The sequence below is a fragment of the Tasmannia lanceolata genome, unplaced genomic scaffold (assembly GCF_043159265.1).
Source record: "Tasmannia lanceolata isolate RefF3 unplaced genomic scaffold, GAP_Taslan_0.1 ptg000016l, whole genome shotgun sequence".
NCBI classification, from domain to species: domain Eukaryota; kingdom Viridiplantae; phylum Streptophyta; class Magnoliopsida; order Canellales; family Winteraceae; genus Tasmannia; species Tasmannia lanceolata.
Window position 1 is genome coordinate 19,313,134 of NW_027518693.1, and position 21,966 is coordinate 19,335,099.

The 21,966-nt window shown below is 38.8% G+C and overlaps 3 protein-coding genes and 1 long non-coding RNA gene across 5 annotated transcripts; 2 read left to right on the forward strand and 2 right to left on the reverse strand.

The window, feature by feature from the left end:
- Window positions 1-10,803: 10,803 nt before the first annotated feature.
- LOC143848664 (uncharacterized) lies at window positions 10,804-15,852 on the reverse strand. 2 transcript variants are annotated; one of them, XR_013235443.1, is made up of 6 exons: window positions 15,320-15,852; window positions 14,712-14,762; window positions 12,211-12,547; window positions 11,547-12,124; window positions 10,954-11,302; window positions 10,804-10,820 (listed from the first exon to the last, which is right to left on the reverse strand). XR_013235443.1 is itself a non-coding variant. In XM_077357657.1 (5 exons), exons 3-4 carry the CDS (start codon window positions 12,544-12,546, stop codon window positions 11,561-11,563), a joined length of 900 nt encoding a protein of 299 aa, XP_077213772.1. In that variant the 5' UTR covers window position 12,547; window positions 14,712-14,762; window positions 15,320-15,852; the 3' UTR covers window positions 10,812-11,302; window positions 11,547-11,560. The 2 variants fall into 2 exon arrangements, 1 of the variants encoding a protein (XP_077213772.1); XM_077357657.1 differs by having other exon boundaries at window positions 10,812-11,302.
- On the reverse strand, window positions 12,576-14,534 carry LOC143847979 (uncharacterized). Its single transcript, XM_077356751.1, has 3 exons — window positions 14,376-14,534; window positions 13,378-14,152; window positions 12,576-13,292 (listed from the first exon to the last, which is right to left on the reverse strand). Exons 1-3 carry the CDS (start codon window positions 14,532-14,534, stop codon window positions 12,820-12,822), a joined length of 1,407 nt encoding a protein of 468 aa, XP_077212866.1. The 3' UTR covers window positions 12,576-12,819.
- Window positions 15,290-19,071, forward strand: LOC143847980 (putative LRR receptor-like serine/threonine-protein kinase At1g05700). The gene is made up of 4 exons (XM_077356752.1): window positions 15,290-15,405; window positions 15,738-16,436; window positions 17,686-18,164; window positions 18,935-19,071. Exons 1-4 carry the CDS (start codon window positions 15,290-15,292, stop codon window positions 19,069-19,071), a joined length of 1,431 nt encoding a protein of 476 aa, XP_077212867.1.
- Window positions 19,072-19,859: 788 nt separating this feature from the next.
- LOC143848212 (uncharacterized) lies at window positions 19,860-20,690 on the forward strand. Its single transcript, XR_013235344.1, has 3 exons — window positions 19,860-19,934; window positions 20,443-20,514; window positions 20,616-20,690. It is a non-coding gene; the product is annotated as an uncharacterized LOC143848212 (long non-coding RNA).
- Window positions 20,691-21,966: the final 1,276 nt, after the last annotated feature.

Consider the following 21,966-nt stretch of genomic DNA (forward strand, 5'->3'; position numbering starts at 1 on the left):
AGAAACTTAAAACATAAAAAATAGTTGATTTGCTGTAAGTGTTTGTTAGTTTGAGAGTTCGTTTCGAACTACGTTGGCTTGATCCTCTCTCACGAGGTACGTAGTGCAGCTTGGGATACATATCCCGAGTCCAGCCAAACTTTGTAAATAAAAATGCTTTAACCCTTCAACTTTAAAACCTTGTTTTTAACAAAAATCTTTCTCTAGAGTTAGGAGTTTGTCCTAGATAGAGAGTTTTAGAGTTAGGAGTTCGTCTTTGATTTGTTGTGTGCTTGTTTGTGTTTGTTTTAGAGTTAGGGGTTTGTCCTAGCTAGGAGTGCCTCCGTCCGGTTAGTTGGCGATTCACATCGCCGACTGATGACTAGGTCTTGGATACGTTAGCAATCCTATTGTTTTCCTTAGGGCACACAGCCTAGTTACACATAGGTTGTAGGATCCACCTGCATTAGCTTAGGGCTAACTAGCATTTAGTTAGGGCATATAGGGAGTCCTAAAATCTACAATTCACTGGAATTTAAATAATAGTTCAAGAAGCTTTAATAACTAGTCCGGTCTTTTAGATCGAGTCTAAGATAGAGGTCTAGGTGTCTTAGGCATCCTAGCTTAGAATAGGCGCGAAGAACTACGTTGCCTTGATTCTCGTGGAGGCGGGGATACGTAGGCTTCTTTGGATGAACATCAGACCATCCGAAGACTCGGGCTAAATCGTTTAGAGTCTTATGATTTGTTGTGTTGTGTTATATTGTATATTTTGTTGTGTTTTCTTACTTTCTTGTGCAGACCTATACCTTTAGCTATAGCATGCATGTGTTCGTCCACCAGAACTTAGACACCCTTTAGGCAAGTCACTCATAACCTAGCTATGCTTGGGCAACACATCTTTCATTTTATTTTATGGGTGTTTATTATCTTTGTCCTCAGGAAATGCATGCTTAGGTAGACGACTCCTGAGGATTGTTCCCATTTCACATGATTTTTTGCCTAAAACTCTTCGAGGTTAATAATAAATGGCATGAGAGACCAAGTGTTCGCACTCGGGCGAATTGGAGGCGCTCTTCGGACCTTCTCCATTCGTCATCAGGCACGGACCTTCTGTATCTCTGGTTATCCATTGCAAACAGAGCATTTGTTTTGGTTCCATGGCGTGTCCATGGATGGCGACTCTGAGTTATTTTTAGGTACATCTTGGTTTCGAGCCCTGGCTCCTGATCAGGATGTATCTCATTCGTTTTGTATCGCCACTCATGCTATGCTACGAGGGTGGCACCTGTTTCGAGAGTTCCCTGGTAGAGCTCTCCTTCACTTTGTGGAGATCTAGAGGGTGGTAGGGACCCGTTCCCTCCCCGTCCTCAGGATCGGGGTCCACAGAGGGCTCCGAGTAGCCCCATCACAGCCCATTTCTTCCCCTTTAAACCAACGTCAAAATCAAGGTTCTTACACCATGGATTTCCGAAAACAAGATTCACATTCTGTCCCCCTTTAACTACAAAAGGAATTTAACCCCAAGGTCAAAACAAACACTCTCAATTGAAGTTCGTGAAAATCTGATCAAAAGATCTCCCCCTCCCCCTACTTCAGTTCCATGAGCGAAATGAAGAATTCTTTAAAGAAAACATTGGGTGTCCTATAAAGCCGAAATCAGCAGCTCATAGGATCTCTATATACACTGCTTTGTTTTGGATATTTTTTCAAAGACATTCTGTACTACATCTCCAGATACTCGCAAAATCATGAATGATGATGGGTCGAATGAACAGCCCAGCTCCTATTAGTGCATAAACAAAGATAAGTAAGATGTAATCCTAACTTTGAAGTGTAATAAATCTCACATGCTCGCGAATACATGGCTAAAGAAAGAGATGTGCACATTATCAAATTTAAATGAAAAGAATGCGCATCCCATTCCATATGCTTCGATGAACACGAAGTTAAGACAGATTGGTGTGTAGTTCGAAATCCAGATTCTGGAAAGGGCTTGTCATGAGAAATCAATAAACCTCACTTCAGGGGTCCAAGTAAATTGAGATTGTTATCCTATACTTTCTGAGATCAACATTCAGCCATCTAGTAATCAAAACTCAATCCCTGACCACGAAGAAATTAACATCGGAAATGAAACGAAGATTGAAGAGCCAAAATAGGGAAAACATAGGTACCTTGCACATGCCCCAACAGCTTGAATCCACACATAGAAACAGAACATATCAATTCCTTTGTAAATGCCCAAATAACTCGAATTCACAAACACCATACAAGAAATAACTTCCAAGCCGTATACCCAAACATATAAAGGAGAAAATCCAGGTTGTTTTGCTAAGGTCTCAATAGTCTAGACAAACACATACTATGAAAATAACTTCTAAATCATATGCCTCAGCCCTCGGAAGAAAGAAAAACACAATCACCCTACAAATAATCTAACTGCTAGAACCCATTTGCACTATGAGAAGATATGATCTCTGAATCATATATCGACACACATATAGGAAGAAACCATGATTCCTATCGAAACATATTAGTGAAAACCTGAATTTTAAGATTCAAGAAAATCCCGCAAAAATCTATTACTCGTGTAACAATTTCCTATACAAGAGATAAATGGGAAATCATCACATTATTAGAAAAATAGTGATTGAGAGCCAAAACACAATGGAAGCAAAGAACAAATCCAGAATTAATGTAAAAGGGGTTTACTGACAATAGTAAGGGCTGGCAAGATGGGTCGCACCTTGGTGTGAAGAAGACGATTATGGCTAGATGTTTAGGCTTCGCCGGAGGGGTTGGAATTGTGAAGATGAGTTGCCGGTGAAGAAAAATTGCTGGTATGAGTCTATGAGAGATCCTTTTCAACCCCTAACTCGTTTTCTTACATAGGGAAGTAACATATTTAGGACTTCCCCTTTCTCTTCCTGGACAGCCCCCTGTAAATAAAGAAAGGATATATTTCGCCCCCTTTTCTCCCTTGCCACCCCATTTTAGAGAGGAAGTGACACATTTGTCCTCCCCTTTCTTCCTTGGACAGCCCCTTGTAGTGTATTCATGGCTATTTTTTTGAAAAAGAAAGGGGTGGTCTTGGTACAAGGGGAGGGAAATATACTCTTCTTTTTTTGGAAATGATCTTAGCATAACCATGTTTCGATAATTACACCAATTCATCTTGTCTTTTCTTCAATTTTTCCCATTTTATCTAGCAGGGGCACTCTTGGGAATGGTAACAACCTTTTAGGCAACTCTTTATGCTTAAACGGACAAGGTGGGTTAGCGAAAATATCAAAATAAGGTTGTACAATTAAGCTTCGAAACTTGGGGACTCACATAGGGGAGTGTCAATACCAATACTCTGGGGCCTTTGCATTTTTCAAATTTCAGGAAAAATAAGAGAGAAGATGGAGGCATCTGAATGAAGGATTCTATGGGGAATCTGGGGCTTTTTTGGGTTGCGAAAAATGTTCAACAGGCTTTTCAACAGGGAATTTCTCGGCTTTTTAGGGTTCTTTTGCACTCAGAAGTTGGTTATTTTCGGAAATTTCAGGATTGGTTCCTGACACTTCAAGGATTGATTTCGAGAACTTGAAACTTGATTTTGGGAGATTTTGAATTCCATTTTAGAACTCGGATTTCGGGAACTTTATTTGATTTCGGAATTTATTCGATTTTACGAGTTTTAAGGTCTGGTCAAAATGGGGTGTCTACAAATTCATAAGGGGTCTCAAGTGTAACTTTACTAGGAATCCAAGTTGGGATTTGTAACCACGCCTTTAAGGCATCTCCCCATAAGAGCCCAAACAAAGATGATTTGCATAACATGCTCATCATCATGTCCATAAAAGTACGGTCTCACATTTTAACGATACTGTTCTCTTGCATATATAAGGACAAAACCCTCAGACAATAGTTTCCGGCCTTCATTTAAAGAGATAAACAATAACTGTAGAACTTTTTTCTTAAAAGATCGAATAAAAATTCATTTCAAGAGATACACAAAAAAGTTTGATGAATCTTTTTCATCTTCAAATTCAACGAAAATAGGCAAAAAAACTACCAAAAAATTAAAAAATAGGACACGAATCAACAAATAATTTGCAGAATCATGTGAAAGTAGGCACAAAACTACTAAATAAGAAAAAATCAACACTGTAACTTGCTGTTCCCATTTAGTTTTTCAGAGAAACCATTCACCTTCTCGCATTAGGCAAGTTCACTGATACACTGCATGTCGTCAAGTTTTTTTTGCCAAACGCTATAGCCAGAGTACTATCGACATACCATCCCACTGTATAATGGTAAGAATCCAAAATTGCAAAGTCATTAGAATTAGTTGATAAAATGAAAATCTACGAAAACATCGGGTCGAAGCGAGAAAAATAGGGCCAAAAGGTACGAAATACAATTTGAGAAAGGCAAATGATATAGGCTTTAACCATCTATGAAAGACTGTTGTGCTAAATGCCAATCAATGTGTTGGGACCCAGGTAGAACTCACCCTTAAAATCCAGCTGTTAGGGGGGGTGTTGCAAGCTCTTATAAGCCCATCCACATTTCTTCACTTAATTATCTGATGTGGGACCTTTTGCTTTTGCGTGGAAATCCTAACAAGCTCCCCCTCCACGCGGAAGCAACGTGGATAATCTCTCCCCTCTAAGCGGTGGCAAGGTGGGAACCACGAGATCTTCTCCGAGAGAATTTCACCATCCTCGAAGATACACTGGGTAACCTGAGAGCATCTTTGAGGGATTATTTCCATCCTCGAGGGTACACCAGGGTTACCACACCCTAGCTCTGATACCACATGTCAGGACCCATGTAGAACTCACCCTTAAAAGCTAGCCGTTAAGGGGAGGGTGCCCAAGTCCTAAGAAGCCCATAAACATTTCTTTAACGTATCAGATGGGGTATCTTTTGTTTTAGTATAGAACTCGAACACAAAGACATGCATGATGCCCAATTTTTTAAACTTATCTAGTGAGAAGAAGTGACTCGTGCCAAGTTAATGGAGTAAAAAGAGGTAGGGGTAGACCGAAAACAACTTGGGTAGAAACAGTGAGGAAAGACTTGATGGCTAGGAACATAATAGATAACATGACATTGGATAGGAGTCAATGGAAGAAAACGATCCATGTAGACGCGCGAACCCAACTAAGTATAAGGATTAGACTTAGTCAATTCGAGCCGGATAGATTCTTTCACCTTCTTCATGAAAATGTTCTATAGGACTCATTTAGGGACAAAGGCTTAGTTGAGTTGTGTGGGGCTGGGGGTGGTGGGGCAAATGCCAGAATCAAGAGGAATCGAATAGGATGCTGATTCCAACACTTGATTCCAGCAATCCAATCAACGGGTGCTAGAATCTTTACTATTCCCGTGTATGAGAAAGGGTCCAAATACTATAACCCCAACCAAACAATGGATATGTAGGATGCTTGATTAATCTCCTCTATTCTCACTAGTCACTATATCCCAAAGGAATAAGGATAGCACCTTTCTAGATTGTAACGGAGTATACGTAAGTTTTGAGAGTTATCCACCATAAAATATTACAAAATATAAAATGAAGCGACAAACAAAAACGACATTCTCCCACTACTTAACCAATTTATTCACCACCTTGGAAATAGCCAACTCCCTGCTTTCACACGGAGCTGAACGATTTATTAATCTTCCACAAAACCCTTCTTCCCATTTTTCATGGAATTCTCTTAGTAAACTAACAAATACAGAGAGAAGAGCGGACGAAGATGTTTTTTAGATTCCTTTTATTGCTAATGTTCTTCCACCATTCATGCTCTCAAGGTAAATCTGTTGCCTCTTCAAACATCACTGTGTAATCTCTTTGAAAGATTGCAACTTTAGGTTTGAAATTTGGGTCGGGTCGGATTGAGTTTTTTTGAATTGGAATCAGTCCGAACCCGACCTGATTTTATGGAAAAAGGTCAACCCGAATTCCCAAAAATCGACCTTAGTTGCACCCCTAGTCGCGGCTAAATTTGTCGCCCTAAATCAGCCTTTCACTTTTTTTGTGAAGGGCTGAGATCAATCTTGCTAAAAATTATATTTTTTAATCTGTGCCCTTCACTCAATGTGACCACACCTAGTCGCGACAGAGGTGAAACAATCTCAGATCAAAAGATTTCATTGCATGTCTATGTCCTAGATCAATGTAGTCAGACCCATCGGACCATCCAAGATCATTGACAAACAAATGGGCCATCAAAAAAATTGAATTATTTAAAATATTTTTCATTTATATGGAGTATTTTGTACATATATGGTAGACTTTAGCTGGGTTGCCCACCTAGACATCATGTTATAAGAGCAAGCTTGAGACCTTTCTGATATTTGTTAGACTATGGTATATGCTACATAGGGGAGAGTGGAACACTGAAATTAGTTGAAGATGGGTGCTAGATTCTAAATACTCAAGATGTATTTGCTAGGCAATTTTACAGAAAGCCATTTAGTGGCTCACTTTTTTGGATAGACCAGCCAGAATTAAATGAATATGACAAAATTTACAATGAGGTGGCTGTTCTCTTCTGAAAGAATGAGCCGCGGATTTGCTTTCTGCGAAAAATCGATATTTTAATAACTGTTCTTTCATGACAAAAAATACCCTCCTTTATTATTACGGGAAAAATACAGTTACACCCCCTCAACTTCCTGACATTTCAACTTTAACTCTGACTTTTAAAAGTCACCAACTACACCCTCTCGGGTTTCAATTTGTATAAAGTAGAGCCCCTCTTTTGAAACACTACCAATGCTAATGAAGACCCCATACCCCCTCCAAACCCCATACCCGAATCTAAAACTACAAAAAACACAGTGATTCCACATTTTTTGGATGATCCAAAGCGTTCATTTGATGGGCCCTAATATAGATAGAGTGTGCCCGAAAATTCAGCTCCATAGGATCATCCTAACCCTTCGATCTGTGGACGAACCTGAAGGGGTCTACCTTACACAAATTAAAACCCTAGGGGTGTAGTTGGTGATTTTTAAAAGTCAGGGCTAGAGTTGAAAATGTCTGAAAGTTGACGGGTGTATCTGTATTATTCCTTTTTATTAAATGACAAACATACTCCTCCAATGGTACACATGGCAAAAGTATGTGGGATGTCTCGTACGACCTTGGCACACGAGTGCCTTGATATCATTTTCCTTTCTCAAAACTATATTAGTAGGAAAAACTTGTCAGAAAATCGGTTCTCAAAAACCGAAACAAACAGGCCTGGTCCTGTAAGGCTGCAAAAAATTTCTAGAAAAGTTTGGAAAAGAAAAATATTTTTAAAATTTCTTACCTTTTTTTGCATGCACATGAAAAAAATATAACTCGAACTAACCCTATCATTTCCCTCTAAATTGTGTGAAGAAAATTTTTTCGCAAGAAAAAAGTTCCATCATAAATGTTTTTCTAACAATCCAAATCGGGATGTAAATTTGACTCCAGTAATTAGTTTTGGACTTACTATTGGTTCTAAAAATCCAAAACAAATAAGCCCTTAATAATTGCCAATCAAGTCAGCTGTGCCAAATGGACCGAGTTACAACTAAGAAGCTCATCCAACTCGCGTGTTAAAATGCATGTTAATATTTTTAATCTTCCCTTCTTGGGTTCTAATTTCGTTGAGATTCTACAGATGACTCGTTGAACATCGACTGTGGATCAGAGAGTTCATACTTCGATTCGTCGACCCTTAGGGCCTGTTCAGTTGCGCGCAGGAAACGGAAAGGAAAAGGAAATGACGTGGCAGAAGGAAACGGAAAGGAAACGGAAAGGAAAAGAAACTGCTAAGAAAGCAGTAAGAGTGCGCGTTCAGTTGCCAGGAAACGGAAAAGAAACAGTAAAGAAACAACAGGAATGTGCATTCAGTTGGCAGGGAAACGGAAAAGAAACATCACAGAAGTGGTGAAAATATCATTTTCTATGAAAAATTATATGGAGTTAATTTGTATTTTTTCAGGTAAAAATATGGGCAAGCAAACATTAATAACTAAGAAATGAAGGTACTTATTGGGAACAAAAAGGCCATGTTTGGAAATGTTGAAAAAATATTTTACAAAAAAACACAAGAAATATCAGTATTTTAAAAAATATGCAGAAAATAAACTTGTTTTTTTTATTCTAGTGATTTAACCCTAATTCAACCCAAACCTTTTGTCCAAGTGACTTAACCCTAATTAAACCTGATTTATTCAACCCAACCCGATTTCCAAATCGGTCGGGTTGGAACACCCGATTTCCAATCCTATTCTTATTCCCACGGTGAAGGGAATGTTAATTCTGATTCTAGTGTATGGAAAAGCATTCGAATTAGGAATTGGATTTTCACACAGAAATCTCTTTTTCTGATTCTAGTGTTAATTCTAACTCTAATGTTGATTTGGTCCCACACCTCTATCCTTGGTGTTGGTTTTTCACACGGAAATCTCTTTTCTCTCCTCCCAAACCATCTCTCTCCCTCTCAAAAAAAAGAAAAAAGAAAAAGGAAACTTCAAGGTTTTCTTACACCCTTTCAAGAATATGCTTCACTGGTTCCTTTGAATTTTTTTTTTTTGGTATGAACACCAAAATCAGATTTTAGTGATTGAGCTTTGTAGATAGAAGGTTGGAAACCAAAATGTTCTAACCCAAGAAAATGCCAACCTGACCTGAGCCGAAATCAGGTTGAACCCTTGAGGTTAGGGTTGAGCCCAAGTTGCACCCCTAAAATTGTCAGTCTTCCCTACAGTAAAAGAGTGTTATGGGAAGAACTTCCCATGATGGGTGGAAACTTGACAGTGGAATAGTTTGTTATCAAGGATTTCATTTATTTGATTGAGGGTTATTATCAAGGAATAGTTTGCCAAATATTGCTTGATGAAAGCATTCATTTATTTGATACAAGTTCTGGTTCTCTCTATTAGCCTGAGATTGAAAAGAAGTGGCGAGAGTTCACTGCCAAGCACCTATCCAAAATACAAGAGTGCCTGCAAAACCCAGTTCCAAGTTTCATTTATTAGTGTTTGAATCAACAAGGAATAGTTAAACAGGCAATAATGATGGTAACCATTTAAAACAGTAACATATCAATATACTGAGGGCATAGTTCAATGTACACCAATATCCCTCTCTAACCTATGTAATCCGCCAAGGGCCAATCACTCTGGATTTTGAGAACTGATTGTGAGTCCAAAAATATTTGTTGGACTCAAAATTGAATGAGGCCCTGATTGTTTTGGATTTTGAGAGAAGTGATTGGGACTCCAAAAACTGTTTATTGGACTCAAAACTAAACATTAATTTGAGTCCAATAATCATATATATATGAAAAATGGAATTGTCATATATGAAACTGGTTGATGTACATATATATATACACATGCAACACGCCATCCGCGAAATGCGTTCTGTGGCACACTGGCAAATCCCTTTTTATTGGTTGATGTACTAATCTGATACATTACTAACACTGAATTTTTTACAGGCTTTCATTCATACCACAGATATGGTTCTCGGATAGGCCACAGATCAGTTCCTACCTTTAGGATAGGCCACAGATCAGTTCCTACCACAGATCAGAATATCAAACATTGATTAATCAAACAAAGATTCAAGACAGATTCGATTCTTTAGGATCCTCCCTTTCTTCAAATGGAACAAACAGAGATAGAAATCAGATCGTATTCAGAAATGTCTTTCTTGATATTCGTCAATGTCCCGGATAATCACAGAACGGAATGAATGTAATCACAGACAGTAAGATACCACCCTCCCCTTAAGAAGCAGACTATTGCACAATGATAATCTTCTGTCATAACTTGCAAAAGCTATCTGTGTGGAATCAGACATGAAAAATAGATTATCCAAGCACATCAATTCCTTGTTCCATTTAATAAGCCAGGTGTGGTGTTGGGCATCCAATGCATAAGAAATCTGCATGAAGAAAATCTAGAACTTTCTGGTATTCTTGAAGGTCGAGAGAAGAATGTAAAACAAATTTTCCAGTAGAGGAAATACAGTCCAAAGCTACTCCTTGTTCCTTTGCCTGAGATAGAAAGGACCACTTTGGCTTTTAAAAATGTAGCAGCATAAGTTGGCCTCACTTGAAAGGAAATATGCAATGGCAATATTGAAGCATGTAAAAGGAACAGCTTATATATGCAATCTTTCTCATCATGGCATGTGAAGTATAGTTTATTAAATAACACCAACTCTAGAATTACATAAATGGTTAAATAACACCAACTCTAACAGCTTAGGCTTTTGGAGTAATTGGTTGTTTCACATGATATCAAAGCTATTTAATCATTAATTTTTTGTGAAAAGAAACAGAGCCTTAGGACTGGGTTGCGAACCTCGAAAAAAAAAAAGGAAATTTGGGAAAGTCTAATTGAAAGAAAGGAATTTGGTGTGAATTGTTACAACGGACACAATCCTCCCTTATTTAACAAATTCTGATATGGCATTGCTATGTAACTACTTGTGTGGACTCTTTGTTTTCTTACTAGAAAATGCTGACATGGAAATATAATGTCCTACTTGGTTGCTGAGTCAGCACTCTACTGACTAATTCTCATCAGCTTCTTATTCTCCTTAGCCTTTTCCCTTGCAAGGTGGCAGAGGTTTGCCACATAAACACTGGTTGTGGGCATAAGCTGCTGCAGGAAAGATGTTGAAAGGTCTTCCTTGTGGAATTTGCCCACACAGTCTGTTGGCTCTGAAGTTTACATGGTTGATGTTTTTTAAACCCAAAAAGATATCTGGGATCTTGCCACTGAGTTGGGATTTGCCCTGTGATCTGATTGTTTGACAAATTAAACAGTTTCAAGCCCAAACCTTCCTGAAATTCAGGAAACCCACCTGTAATTTTGTTGTTTGACAGATCTACAACCTCTAAAAAGCTGTTGGTATTATGTAAGAGAGTTGAAATTGACCCATATAGTTGGTTTGAATGTAGGTCAAGGAGGGAATACCATAGGTTTGGCTTTTAAAAATGTAGCAGCAAACTTAAGAAGCAGATTTTAAAAGCAATATAATGGACCCAACAAGAAGGAGGGAAACCCATGGTAACATCCTCTGTGGCACCACCTCTGCCCTTTCATTTCGCAACTCCTCTACCTCCTCAACCCTTTCGCTGCTCCGATACCTGGCTCTCTCCAAATATGCGTCTAGCTGTGACTGAGCTTCCGCCAACGTCCCAAATGAGCGGTAGCATGCTCCGCTAAATTTGTCAACTTGGTCATGGCACTCTGGCCAAGTGTAGTAAATCCCAGGCCTCCTGCCATTAAAGACAGCATAGTACTTCTGCTTCCCCATACTCACCTAACAAAAAGACAAAATATTTTCGATGAAAAGATATCAAAGCATCATCCAAATGTCAAAATAGAAAATATGCACCGTCTACCATTAACCGCCATCCAAATGTCAAAGATCCCAAACAAATAAAAATAACTACCGCCATAACTACTAACATCTAAAATAAAAGCTACCACCATAGCTACGAACATCCAAAATAAATAACCACCAACCAAAATAAAACAAAGATTGTTCATATAACAGTAACTACCACCATAACCACCCTCAATCATCCATCTGTTGCCTAATGAAACGAGCCATCTTCCTTCGGATGTACGACCTCCTCTCATCCTCCTCGTACATGATGAAAAGATGCGCCTGAGATGGATTTATTGTGAGGTACTCCGTGGTCCTCAACAAGATATCCTGCGAAAAACCCCCAACCCCTCTAACAGCTTCGCGAAGCTGTGCAAGGTAAGCAGGGGGACGATCACCTGTGAGGGCATCGGCAACCTTGTCCATGCTTGTTGAGATACGCGACATACTATCCAAATGTGCCCCACCCTGACGAGCCCTCTGTCTTCTGGTACCATCCCGTCTTAAGGGAGATGTCTCACTACCACCATTAGTAGGATCTGCTTCTGGAGATGGTTGGTGGTGAGACATGGGGGTATGGTCTGCAAAGTCATCCCCAATGTCATCAAGACTGACTGGCTGCGAACTTGCTATGCTTGGATTCTCACGCGTCCTAGCCCCGGCCCCTTTTGCGAACTCGTCTCCAAAGATTTTGCACATATCGTCATGCAAAACATGATGAGTAGTGAAGTGTTTCTTATGTTTTGGATGAGCCTGTGAGAAGGAGCATAAAAAATAAGAAGATATTGGATATGATATTACTATAAGAAGATTGTATCTTGAGAGGAAGTGTTTCTTACAGCGACGTAGTCGTCGTAGACCTCTCTCTCGCAGGTCACCATTTTGGTCTCATTGTCCCAACCAAAACCGCTTCTACTCAGGATGATGCAAACACTCTTGTATGTTTCTTTCATAGTCTTGATGCGGTTTTTTATGTGCTCCTTATTGAGTTGGAGGTTGAAAAAGGCATTCATTGCAGTGGCCGCAGCTACATAAGCATGATCCTTAAAACCATTTGGGATTTTGTACCCCTCTGCGATTTGAACTAGAAGGGTATCTACGAGCACCTTGTCCATTTGGTCATTCCAAATGACATTCTTCCCCCTCTTCTGCGAGGTTTGTGGCGCACTTGACATTCTGATTCAATATACACATATATGTTCGTTATGAGTCATACATCCATATAACAACCTGAGATGTATAACAACTTCAATAAATACACATACAACCATCAAAAGACACAGCATACATCATCCAAAACAACTAGCTACTATATTCCTTCAAAATTTTAATCCATCACACTAATAACAACAGAGTTACTTGAATAACACACATACAACCATCATAACATAATAAAGTTACTCGAAACAGTAAAAGAGTCATATAACCAGTAAAAGAGTCATATAACGTCAATGATGTCTACTGAAATCATTCCACATCTGTGTGGTAAGCGTGTTTCTAATTTCCTCTCCTGCTCTTTTGTCATCATCCCTTGATTCAGGAGGATCTCGTGGTATGTCCTCATCTTCCACAGTTTGTAGTAAGAGTTGTCTAGCTAGAAAGTTGTCCACATCTTCTAGTATTGAATCATTAGGCATTAAACGTCGAATATGATTATGGATGCAACAACATGCTAAGAAGATGTCAATCTGCTTCTCGATACTGTACATTGGTTCTTCACTAAGAATATTGAAACGCTTCTTCAAGACGCCAAATGTGCGCTCAATGACATTTCGACAGGACGAGTGTCTATGATTGAACAACTCATTACTAGTCCGTGGACGCCGCCCACTCCACTCACTTAGGTGGTATGCGGTCTTACGATGCGGGGTAATGAAATGTCGTAAGAGAGGGTACCCGCCATCGGCGAGGTAAAACTTTCCTACAAATAAAAAAATTCTATATCAGCAACTAGTAATAAGTGGGAACTTGTTTACTAGAATGCAACTATTTCATATACAATGTACCTGGAATAAGTGGAATCTTGTCAGCCCTTGTTAATGCATCCGCTAACACTCTCGAGTCAGAAGCCGAACCCTCCCATCCGGCTAGGATATACGTGAATTTTAAGTCAAAGTCACAGGCCGCCAAAACATTTTGAGCTATAAAATGCTTACGACAAAAGTAGGCAGGTTTGTCTTCAATACGTACTTTAGCACGTATGTATGTCCCGTCTATTGCACCGATGCAATCCTTGAAATATGGCATCCACCTAGGATTCCCCTCAATCTGCGATGGTGTCTCACCTGTCGGTGGTTTGATGAAGAAATCTTGCATACCCAAAATTGCCTTTAGAACTTTGTTGAAATACGTCGAAACAGTTGCCCCTGAACGTCTAGCACATGCTCTAATAGTCCTAACCCTCTGATTATGTGCCACAATATGCAAGAAGATGGCAACTTGCTCCTCCACCTTACAATGGATTGTATCTTCTAGGGTTCCCGCCCGTTTAAATATTTCAACAAATTGACGAAAGCAGCTGACGTTCATCCGTAGCAAGTTATGACAATGTTCATCTGAATCGACGACAAAAGATATGAACGTACGACGCGTTAAGTAATTGCTTTCATAGGGAGCTCTGAGAAGATACTTTTCATAGTACTCTTTCCAAAGTACTAAGATGGCAGCAGCACCAGCCACTAGTAGTGCGACTGCTTGCCGAACTAACTCATTCCTACGCTTCAACTCAGCTCTTCGCAACACTGTTTTCTTCCTCCTTGTAGGACGACGAGGCATCTTACTCTAAATAAGAAGTCAATGACTCAATAGAAAATACAACACAATAAAAAATAAGGCATCTTAAACACATAAACCATTCATCCAAAAACCATCAATCCAACCATGCATATACCATCCCTCCATAAACCATCCATCCATATACAACCACTCCATAAACCTACCAACCATGAATATACAAATCCCTCCACAAACCATCCATCCATACACAACCACTCCATAAACCTACCAACCATGAATATCCAAATCCCTCCAGAAACCATATATCCATACACAACCACTCCATAAACCATCCATCCATAACATTATTACCCCCATAAACACCACCAAATACCACCATTAATACCACAAATACCACCATCCATCCATAACCCACAAATACCACCATTAATACCCCCATCTCAACATTCAAGTAGAATGTCATCCTACAATGCTACTATCACATACAAACAAGATTAAAATCATGAAGCAAACTAATAATGGATCAACAACAAGATAAAGAAAGAGGAACATCATAAATGATTAGAACAACAAGATAAATGTAAAGAAACATTAGATTTATTACCTCGCAAGTTAGGATCTCTTCACAGAATTGAGAATCAGAAATTGGTGTCCCCTGCAAAAAATCAGATCTGATTAACACCACCACCAATATCACAGTTCCAAATCAGGAAAATAATTTTTAGTCCAGAACCCAAAATGGATAAACACAGATAAGCCCAAATAAGTGAAAAAAACAGACATCAGGCCAAAAATGAGGGCTCCAAAGCATAGATTACAGCTAAAAAACGATGGTTTTCAGAAAAAATGCCACAAAAAAGGAAAATACAACAAAGAAAAATTATCCATGAAAAGTTCTAGGGTTTAGAAAGCTTAGACAAAGATGAGAAGAGCAAAAAAATGGGAGAAAAAAACTAAAAAAGGGTTTAGACACGAAAGATCAAAAAAAAATTGCAAGGGTTTATGGCAAACCACAGATTTCGTACTGGGGTTTATAGGCGAAGGAAAAAATTAAAGGGTTTGCAGCAAACCAAAGGGTTTATAAGCCAACGAAAAAATGGAAGGGTTTATAGGAAACCAAAGATCCCATTGCTCCATAGCAAACCAGAGATTTCATACCCAATATCCTAAAAAATGAAAAAAATGGAAGAAAGGGAGGAGGAGGATGCGTACCTGTTCGAGGATTGGAGGCAAGCTTCGGTTGGAGAAGAAAGAGCTCAGCTTCTCCTTTCGATGGTTGGGGTTTTGCTTCTTCCTCTGTTTGGAAAGATAAACTAGGGCAGAGATTTCCTTCAAACCCTTGTTCTGTATTTCTGAGTAAGAAAAATCGTTTTGTCAAGGTGGAAGAGGACACATAGCTTCGGATCTTCAACAGATGGGTAAGAGCTTCGGATCTTCGTGCTTTTCTTGATGGGTTTTCTTCAAACCCTTGTTCTGTAAAAAAGAAAAATCGTTTCTCAAGGTTGAAGACAACAACACAGAGCTTCGAATCTATGGGTAAAAGCTTCGGATCTTCGTGCTTTTCTTGGATTTGAGGTTTGGGTTTTTTTTTTCTCTTTTTACTTCTCTTCTGTTTTTTGGAGAGGAGCAGAGGCGGTGATCGAGGAAAATCCGTGCGAATCCGAGGCTACCGCACGGATTTCATTTCACGGAAACACCCTCTCCACGTCGTTCTATTCGGATTCCACGTCTTCCTTCGGATTTCCCAGCGCTTTCTATTAGTGGCCAACAAAACGACCATACTACTCCCTTTCCACGGAAACGAGGTCTATTTTCCTTTCCGTTTCCGTTTCTTAGGCGCAACTGAACAGGCCCTTATAGAATGGTATCCTGATCACGACTTCATTGACACGGGCTACAATGGGCAAGTTCTTCAAGACGCCCCCTACTGGAGTAAGCAGATGAATTCTCTCCGATTTTTTTCCGATCAAAACAAGAATTGCTATACATTGCCGGCCTCTAGCCAAGAAAAATATCTTGTTCGAGCCGGATTTTACTACGGTAACTATGACGGACGATCAAAGCCGCCCATCTTTGATCTCCAGTTTGATGGTAATTTGTGGGCCACGGTTAATTCTTCGCTTCATAGACCCCTTTTATATGAAGCAATCGTAGTATCAAAACACGATAATATTAGTGTTTGTGTTGCTAGAACGCGGGATGATGAGCTTCCCTTCATCTCTACTCTTGTATTGATCTCGCTTCCGTCCGAAATGTACGGTGAGATGGAGAGTAATCATGCCTTGTTCAATAAATACAGGGTAGATTTTGGAGGATCGGAGGCTAGTGGGTAAGTTTAATCTTGAAACCATTGCTCAAAAACTCAAAACATGACTCGACTGGAAATTTTGTTGACTCAACTCAACTCGATGAAAACTCCAGTATATTTTCCTACAAATATATATATATATATATATATATATAGAGAGAGAGAGAGAGAGAGAGAGAGAGAGAGAAATTCACCTGTTTACAACTAGCATGTTATATGTGAGAACTTTGTTTTTCTAGCAAGTCGAGTTTGCTTAAGCGCGTTTTAAAGTTTACTCAACTAGTTTTAGTGCTATGCTTGAAAGAGTAATAGCAAAATTGAATTAAATGAAAACCACCAAAAGCCCTTATTATAGTTCTCAACTAAATATCCCTTTCAAAATTGAGTTTAGGGAAAATTACCAAAAGCCCTTTGATTATCCTTCTCAACTAAGTCTCCCTTTAAAAATTGAGTTGAAGGGAAAATTACCAGAAGCCCTTTGATTATAGTTTCTCAATCAAACATCGCTTTCCTTCTCTATAGTAACCAAAATAACCTCCAAACAATCATGACCGTATAAACTAAATTTGATAAGAAGATGATATTTTCAACCCCCCCTGCATTACTTGCACGCTCTCCTTAAAACGTGATTTGACATAAAGTTGCCCACTTTTCACGTCAAATTAAGTTAAAAGGGGAGCGTGGATGTAATGCCGGGCGGGGTTGACAATATCATCACCCAATTTGATATATTATTTCTTCCAAAAAATTAAAAAAATTTAACCGATCATTTAGATATTTAAAAATTGATTAATATTACATTTTAGTTAGAATATTTATTTTTGCAATGGTGAATGATGTGAACCCTGATACGACTATCGTACGTGTAGCCTGTAAGGATCAACACATAAAATTGGATAAATTATATGGTGGTCGCACATGTATGGTGCGAGTTTATAGATCGAGAACACCTAGTTAGTAATTAATAATTTCTAATATCTTATATAAAATGCAGCCAAGAGCAATATTAATTATTAGAGACCTAACTATATATATGCACATACACCAATGTTTTTTTAGTACATCTTTTGTGGCTTGCAATTGATGGGCCATAGAAAAAATTTCTTGCATTGAACAATTTTGAGTTTAATTTGACACTATAATTTGTGGATATCTTTCTCTTATATTTTGTTTAATTATTTCTTATTTTACGTCATTCATCTCAAAGCCTATATATTATGCTTCTCAATTAAAATATGGCTAATCACGTCCAAAAAATGTAAATTTGTAGGTACCTAATTGATACCTATCGCCGGATTTGGTACCCCATAAACTTGACAAGGTACCCCACAGTTATTGCTGACTATATATCCCCATCAAACTCCTTGGATGATGACCCTCCTTTCACAGTGGTCCAAACAGCTATAGAAGCACCATCACCGTCCGATTCCATTATCCTTACGTTTAATCTTGATCAACCCCAGATCAAACAGTCCAAGTACATCACTCTCTATTTCACTGAAGTGAAAGACCTTGGCTTCGACGAGAACAGAACTTTCTATGTATACATGGATGGAGAAAATTACAATCTCACTGTTTCTCCTCGATACGAGATGTATGATGAGATCTCTGGGAATACAAATCCAAACGTTGGATCTTTCAATCTAACCCTTGCGCCAACTCAGAATTCAACTCTACCTCCAATCATAAGTGCAATGGAGCTATTTACTGTGAGCGAGGATCTGGTTGAAGGAACTATGGATGATGATGGTGAGCTTTCTCTTAAATATGTATCTCATTTATCTTTAATTTCCCTAAGGTTTCTGATATTCTTTAGGCAAGAGGACTAGAATCCATTGATCATATGCATCAATCTAGGAATTATTCAGCTTGTGGAAATTGGAGGTTCTCTCCCTTGACCGCGTAGAGCTCTTCAATATTTATATAGGTGAAACTTGGGTTGGGTCAGGTTGAGCTTTAGCTAAAAAATGAATAGGAATCAACCCAAATCAGACCCAATTTTAAGGTAAAAGATCAACCCGAATTCCAAGAAATAGACTCTAATTGCGCTCTTAGCTAGGAGTGCATCTTGGGCGGGTTGAGGCCAACACTAGCCCATAGAACTATCTTGACCCTAACCCAATCCAACCTGAGCCTCGTGTCGAGGTGAGTCAATCCTAACCCTACTCGTCTAACCAAATTTTCGAAATTGGAAAAGGTTGGGTTAGGTTAGGGATTATTCCAAGGCCCCAATCTTAACCTAACCTGATATTAAATTGGGTTGATTATTCCAAACAGTAAATTGTGTCTAGGAAAAGACCCCTAGATCTGGCCGCAACGGAAACTCAAGCTCGAATTTATAACATATGGATGTTGGGCATTGTCTATGTGGATATCGTCGATCTCTTCCAAATAAATATTGGTCAGTTAGGATCCTCCCTATTAGTTCTCGTACCAAATCCCATTGAGGTAGGGTCCTCTATTGTTGTATCTCCATTGTTTCCCTTTTTTTCTCTGCTTAATGGAATGAAAAATGCCAGTGAGAGGATTAGCAGAGCTCGCCTACAACTCGAAGCGCATAAGGAGATGGACAGGAGATCCATGTATACCAGCAAATACAGTCTGGGAATGGTTGAGATGCAATAACGAGGACCCGCCCAGAGTGACTGCTCTGTAAGCTTTCGATGCCATTCTTGTTAGATATTTTCAAAATATAAATGAGGAATACTAAACTCAAGGGCGCCCTTGCAAAAATTGGGTAAAAGGGCGGCCCTATTAGGTGCACTGTTACCAAAGCTCATTAATAATAATATGTAAAAGTCAAAAGAACATTCATTGCACTCCTGGGACGTTCAGCCAATGGGGGTGCCCTTTCATTGGATTTTTGAAAGGACACCCTTGAGTTTAGCATTCCTGAATATAAAAACATATGCCCGATGGTGAGATGCCACATATCAGATCAATTCGTCGAGCATTTTTGGGCTATGAACAATCCAAGTGAAATTTACAAAAAAATCAAGGAAATTAAAAGAGCAATTAATAAGAAAAATGCCTCCAATACAAACTCTGGAACAGCCAATCATTTTCCACCACGTGTTCAGTTGATGATCAACCGGGAAATAGTCATCGGTCCACCACGTGGCAAAAAATAACTAGCCGTTTCTAGGTTGCATGCAGTCTGAAAAAATAATTAAAGACAGAAGTGGATATTAGTTTCCAATTAAAATTGGCCTCTCGGGGAATTCTGACTGTCATTTCTCTCTCTTTTCCATCTTGTAAAATAAAATCATTTCAGATATCTGTCAGGTTATGATCTCGAAGGTTCTCTTCGTGATTTCAGTCAAATGCAAGCTCTTGAATTTATGTAAGTTCATGTTGATTTTTGCCTTGTGTGTCTGTATGAGAGAGAGAGAGAGAGAGAGAGAGAGAGAGAGAGAGAGAGAGCTGAAGTTTCATAGATTTTTGTAGTGACTTGCAGAATAACAGTCTCAGTGGAACCATTCCTAGCTTCCTTGGAAAACTTCCCAACTTGAAAGAATTGTAAGTAAAGAAACATAGTTACTTAAACTAGTACTTCAAAAAATTTCTGCGAAACAACCAGTTACTGCAAAATCTTAAGCTATATACTTTAAAATTCCACATCACGTTTGGCCCTTATTTCTAGGGTTGCCCTACACGTTGCACATGTGGCTCATCTTTTTGGTTTGGCTATGGATTTTTGCTATCAAGGAGGTTAATTTGAACTCAAGACCTTTGGCTCTGATACCATGTGAGCTTTTGGAGTAACTGGCCTGGTTGTTTTACATGGTATCAGAGCCAAAGATCATGAGTTCAAACATCCTTGATAGCAAAAGTCGACATGAAATTGCCAAACCCAAAGAGGGGCCACATATGTGCTACGTGTAGGCCAACCCTAAAAAAAGAGGAGACACGTGAGGGGGAGTGTTAAAGTATAAAGATTAAATAACACTATTTCTACCAGCTTAAACTTCTGGAGTAACTAGTAGTTTCACATTTTCTTCTTGTAATCTTCTCATTTTCATGACAGGAACTTAGCCTACAACAGCTTCAGTGGAAGCTTGCCGGAATCTCTTACAAATAACAACAAAATATCCTTGAAGTAAGAAGATCAAACTGGTTCATACTTGCCTCTTCTGCTTTTTTCTTATGATAGCTTTTTAATACTTAACCTCAATCCCTGACACCCTCATCAATTTGCAGTGTTACAGGAAACCCGGGCTTAGAGCTTCCTGAAAAGAGCAAGACTGCGCTTATCGTGGGTTTATCGGTGGGTGGAGCTCTGCTTTTCGTAATATTTTGTCTCTTGCTAGTAATACTACTTCATTGTTCAAGGAAAAGAAGAGAACAAGAAAAGACAACAGTAGAACTTAGTACCCTTCAAGGGGATTCTCATGTTGATAATGCAGTAAATGTGGCTCTTTATCAAAATGGGAGGGGCCAAAATGAGGAAATGAAAGAAGCGACAACAGTAGAACCTTTTGGCCTTCCTATGGATGCTCAAGTTGGAAATCCTGAAGGGGATAATGGAGTAAGTGATGGGCTTGAGCAGAATGAGGACATGCTTGAAGAGCTGAGAATGCAGATGGAATTAGAGCTTGGAGCATTAGTTGAACTACATGACCAATTGGGCAATGAAATGCCCCGGTAAGAATAGTTTTAGCTCAATGAAAATAAGGGCAATTCAAAGAAGTTTCTAAGGATAATGCTTATGTAGTTTAAGATGTGTAGGGTTTTTGGATTACATTAATAAAATGACTTATTAGTTGAGTCGAGGCATGAATATGATTAGCCTGTCCTTTAAGGAAAATATCGCCCTCCACATATGATGAGTCTTCTCTAGTGTATGCATCTGGGATACAACGACTTCACTTTAGGACTGTGCACTCATGCGACCTGGATGTCTTGCAAACACGACTATATTGCCTTGATATGAGAGATAACGGGTAAAAAATCTTTAAAATAGAGGAGAGTTATAAATGAATATTGGTTAACACATGCTTAAAGGATTGAGGAGATGCATTTTGTAAAAAAAGATGTAATAAATCACGTTTAAACATTAAGCGGCATAATTAAACCACGATTTAGAAGAAAATGATATGATTATGACATATTTAGAGAGATGCCATCATAAATTTAAGGTCTCACCAATTGAAACTTGAATCTGGGTGATTCAAGTTACTTTTGTCCCCGTGTAATCAAACAATGTATAAACCAAAATCCAATATGCCTTGGAATAAATGAAGTATTGTTGTGGTGTTTTCGGGTAATTATTTTGTATTGAGAAGTGAAGAATCTTTACATGTTTCCTATGTCTTTTATACTAGGTTAGATTCTCCAAGAGTCCATTGGGGATATCTATGACCTAAGGCCCTGTTTGGATTGCAGGAATGTCGTAAAAAGTTTGGAAATGAATTTTTTTCTAAAACTTCGTACCTTTTTTATACATGAAAGATGACATGAACCAACCCTATTCAATTTTTACTTAGAGAGGCCTTTAATTTTTTATAATATCCCTTTAAGTTAACTATAATCGTACCATTTTCCTCTAAAT

Coding starts and splice junctions, on each gene's coding strand:
- LOC143848664 (XM_077357657.1), bottom strand. CDS start 12,546: ATGTCAAGTGCGCCACAAACCTCGCAGAAGAGGGGGAAGAATGTCATT. Junction 12,125..12,210: donor TCTACGACGACTACGTCGCT/GTAAGAAACACT, acceptor TCCTTCTCACAG/GCTCATCCAAAACATAAGAA.
- LOC143847979 (XM_077356751.1), bottom strand. CDS start 14,534: ATGGTGGTATTTGTGGGTTATGGATGGATGGTGGTATTTGTGGTATTA. Junction 14,153..14,375: donor GATTTGGATATTCATGGTTG/GTAGGTTTATGG, acceptor CTTCTTATTTAG/AGTAAGATGCCTCGTCGTCC. Junction 13,293..13,377: donor CAAGATTCCACTTATTCCAG/GTACATTGTATA, acceptor TTTTATTTGTAG/GAAAGTTTTACCTCGCCGAT.
- LOC143847980 (XM_077356752.1), top strand. CDS start 15,290: ATGGAAGAAAGGGAGGAGGAGGATGCGTACCTGTTCGAGGATTGGAGG. Junction 16,437..17,685: donor GGAGGATCGGAGGCTAGTGG/GTAAGTTTAATC, acceptor GTAAATTTGTAG/GTACCTAATTGATACCTATC. Junction 18,165..18,934: donor AGGAACTATGGATGATGATG/GTGAGCTTTCTC, acceptor GAAAAATGCCAG/TGAGAGGATTAGCAGAGCTC.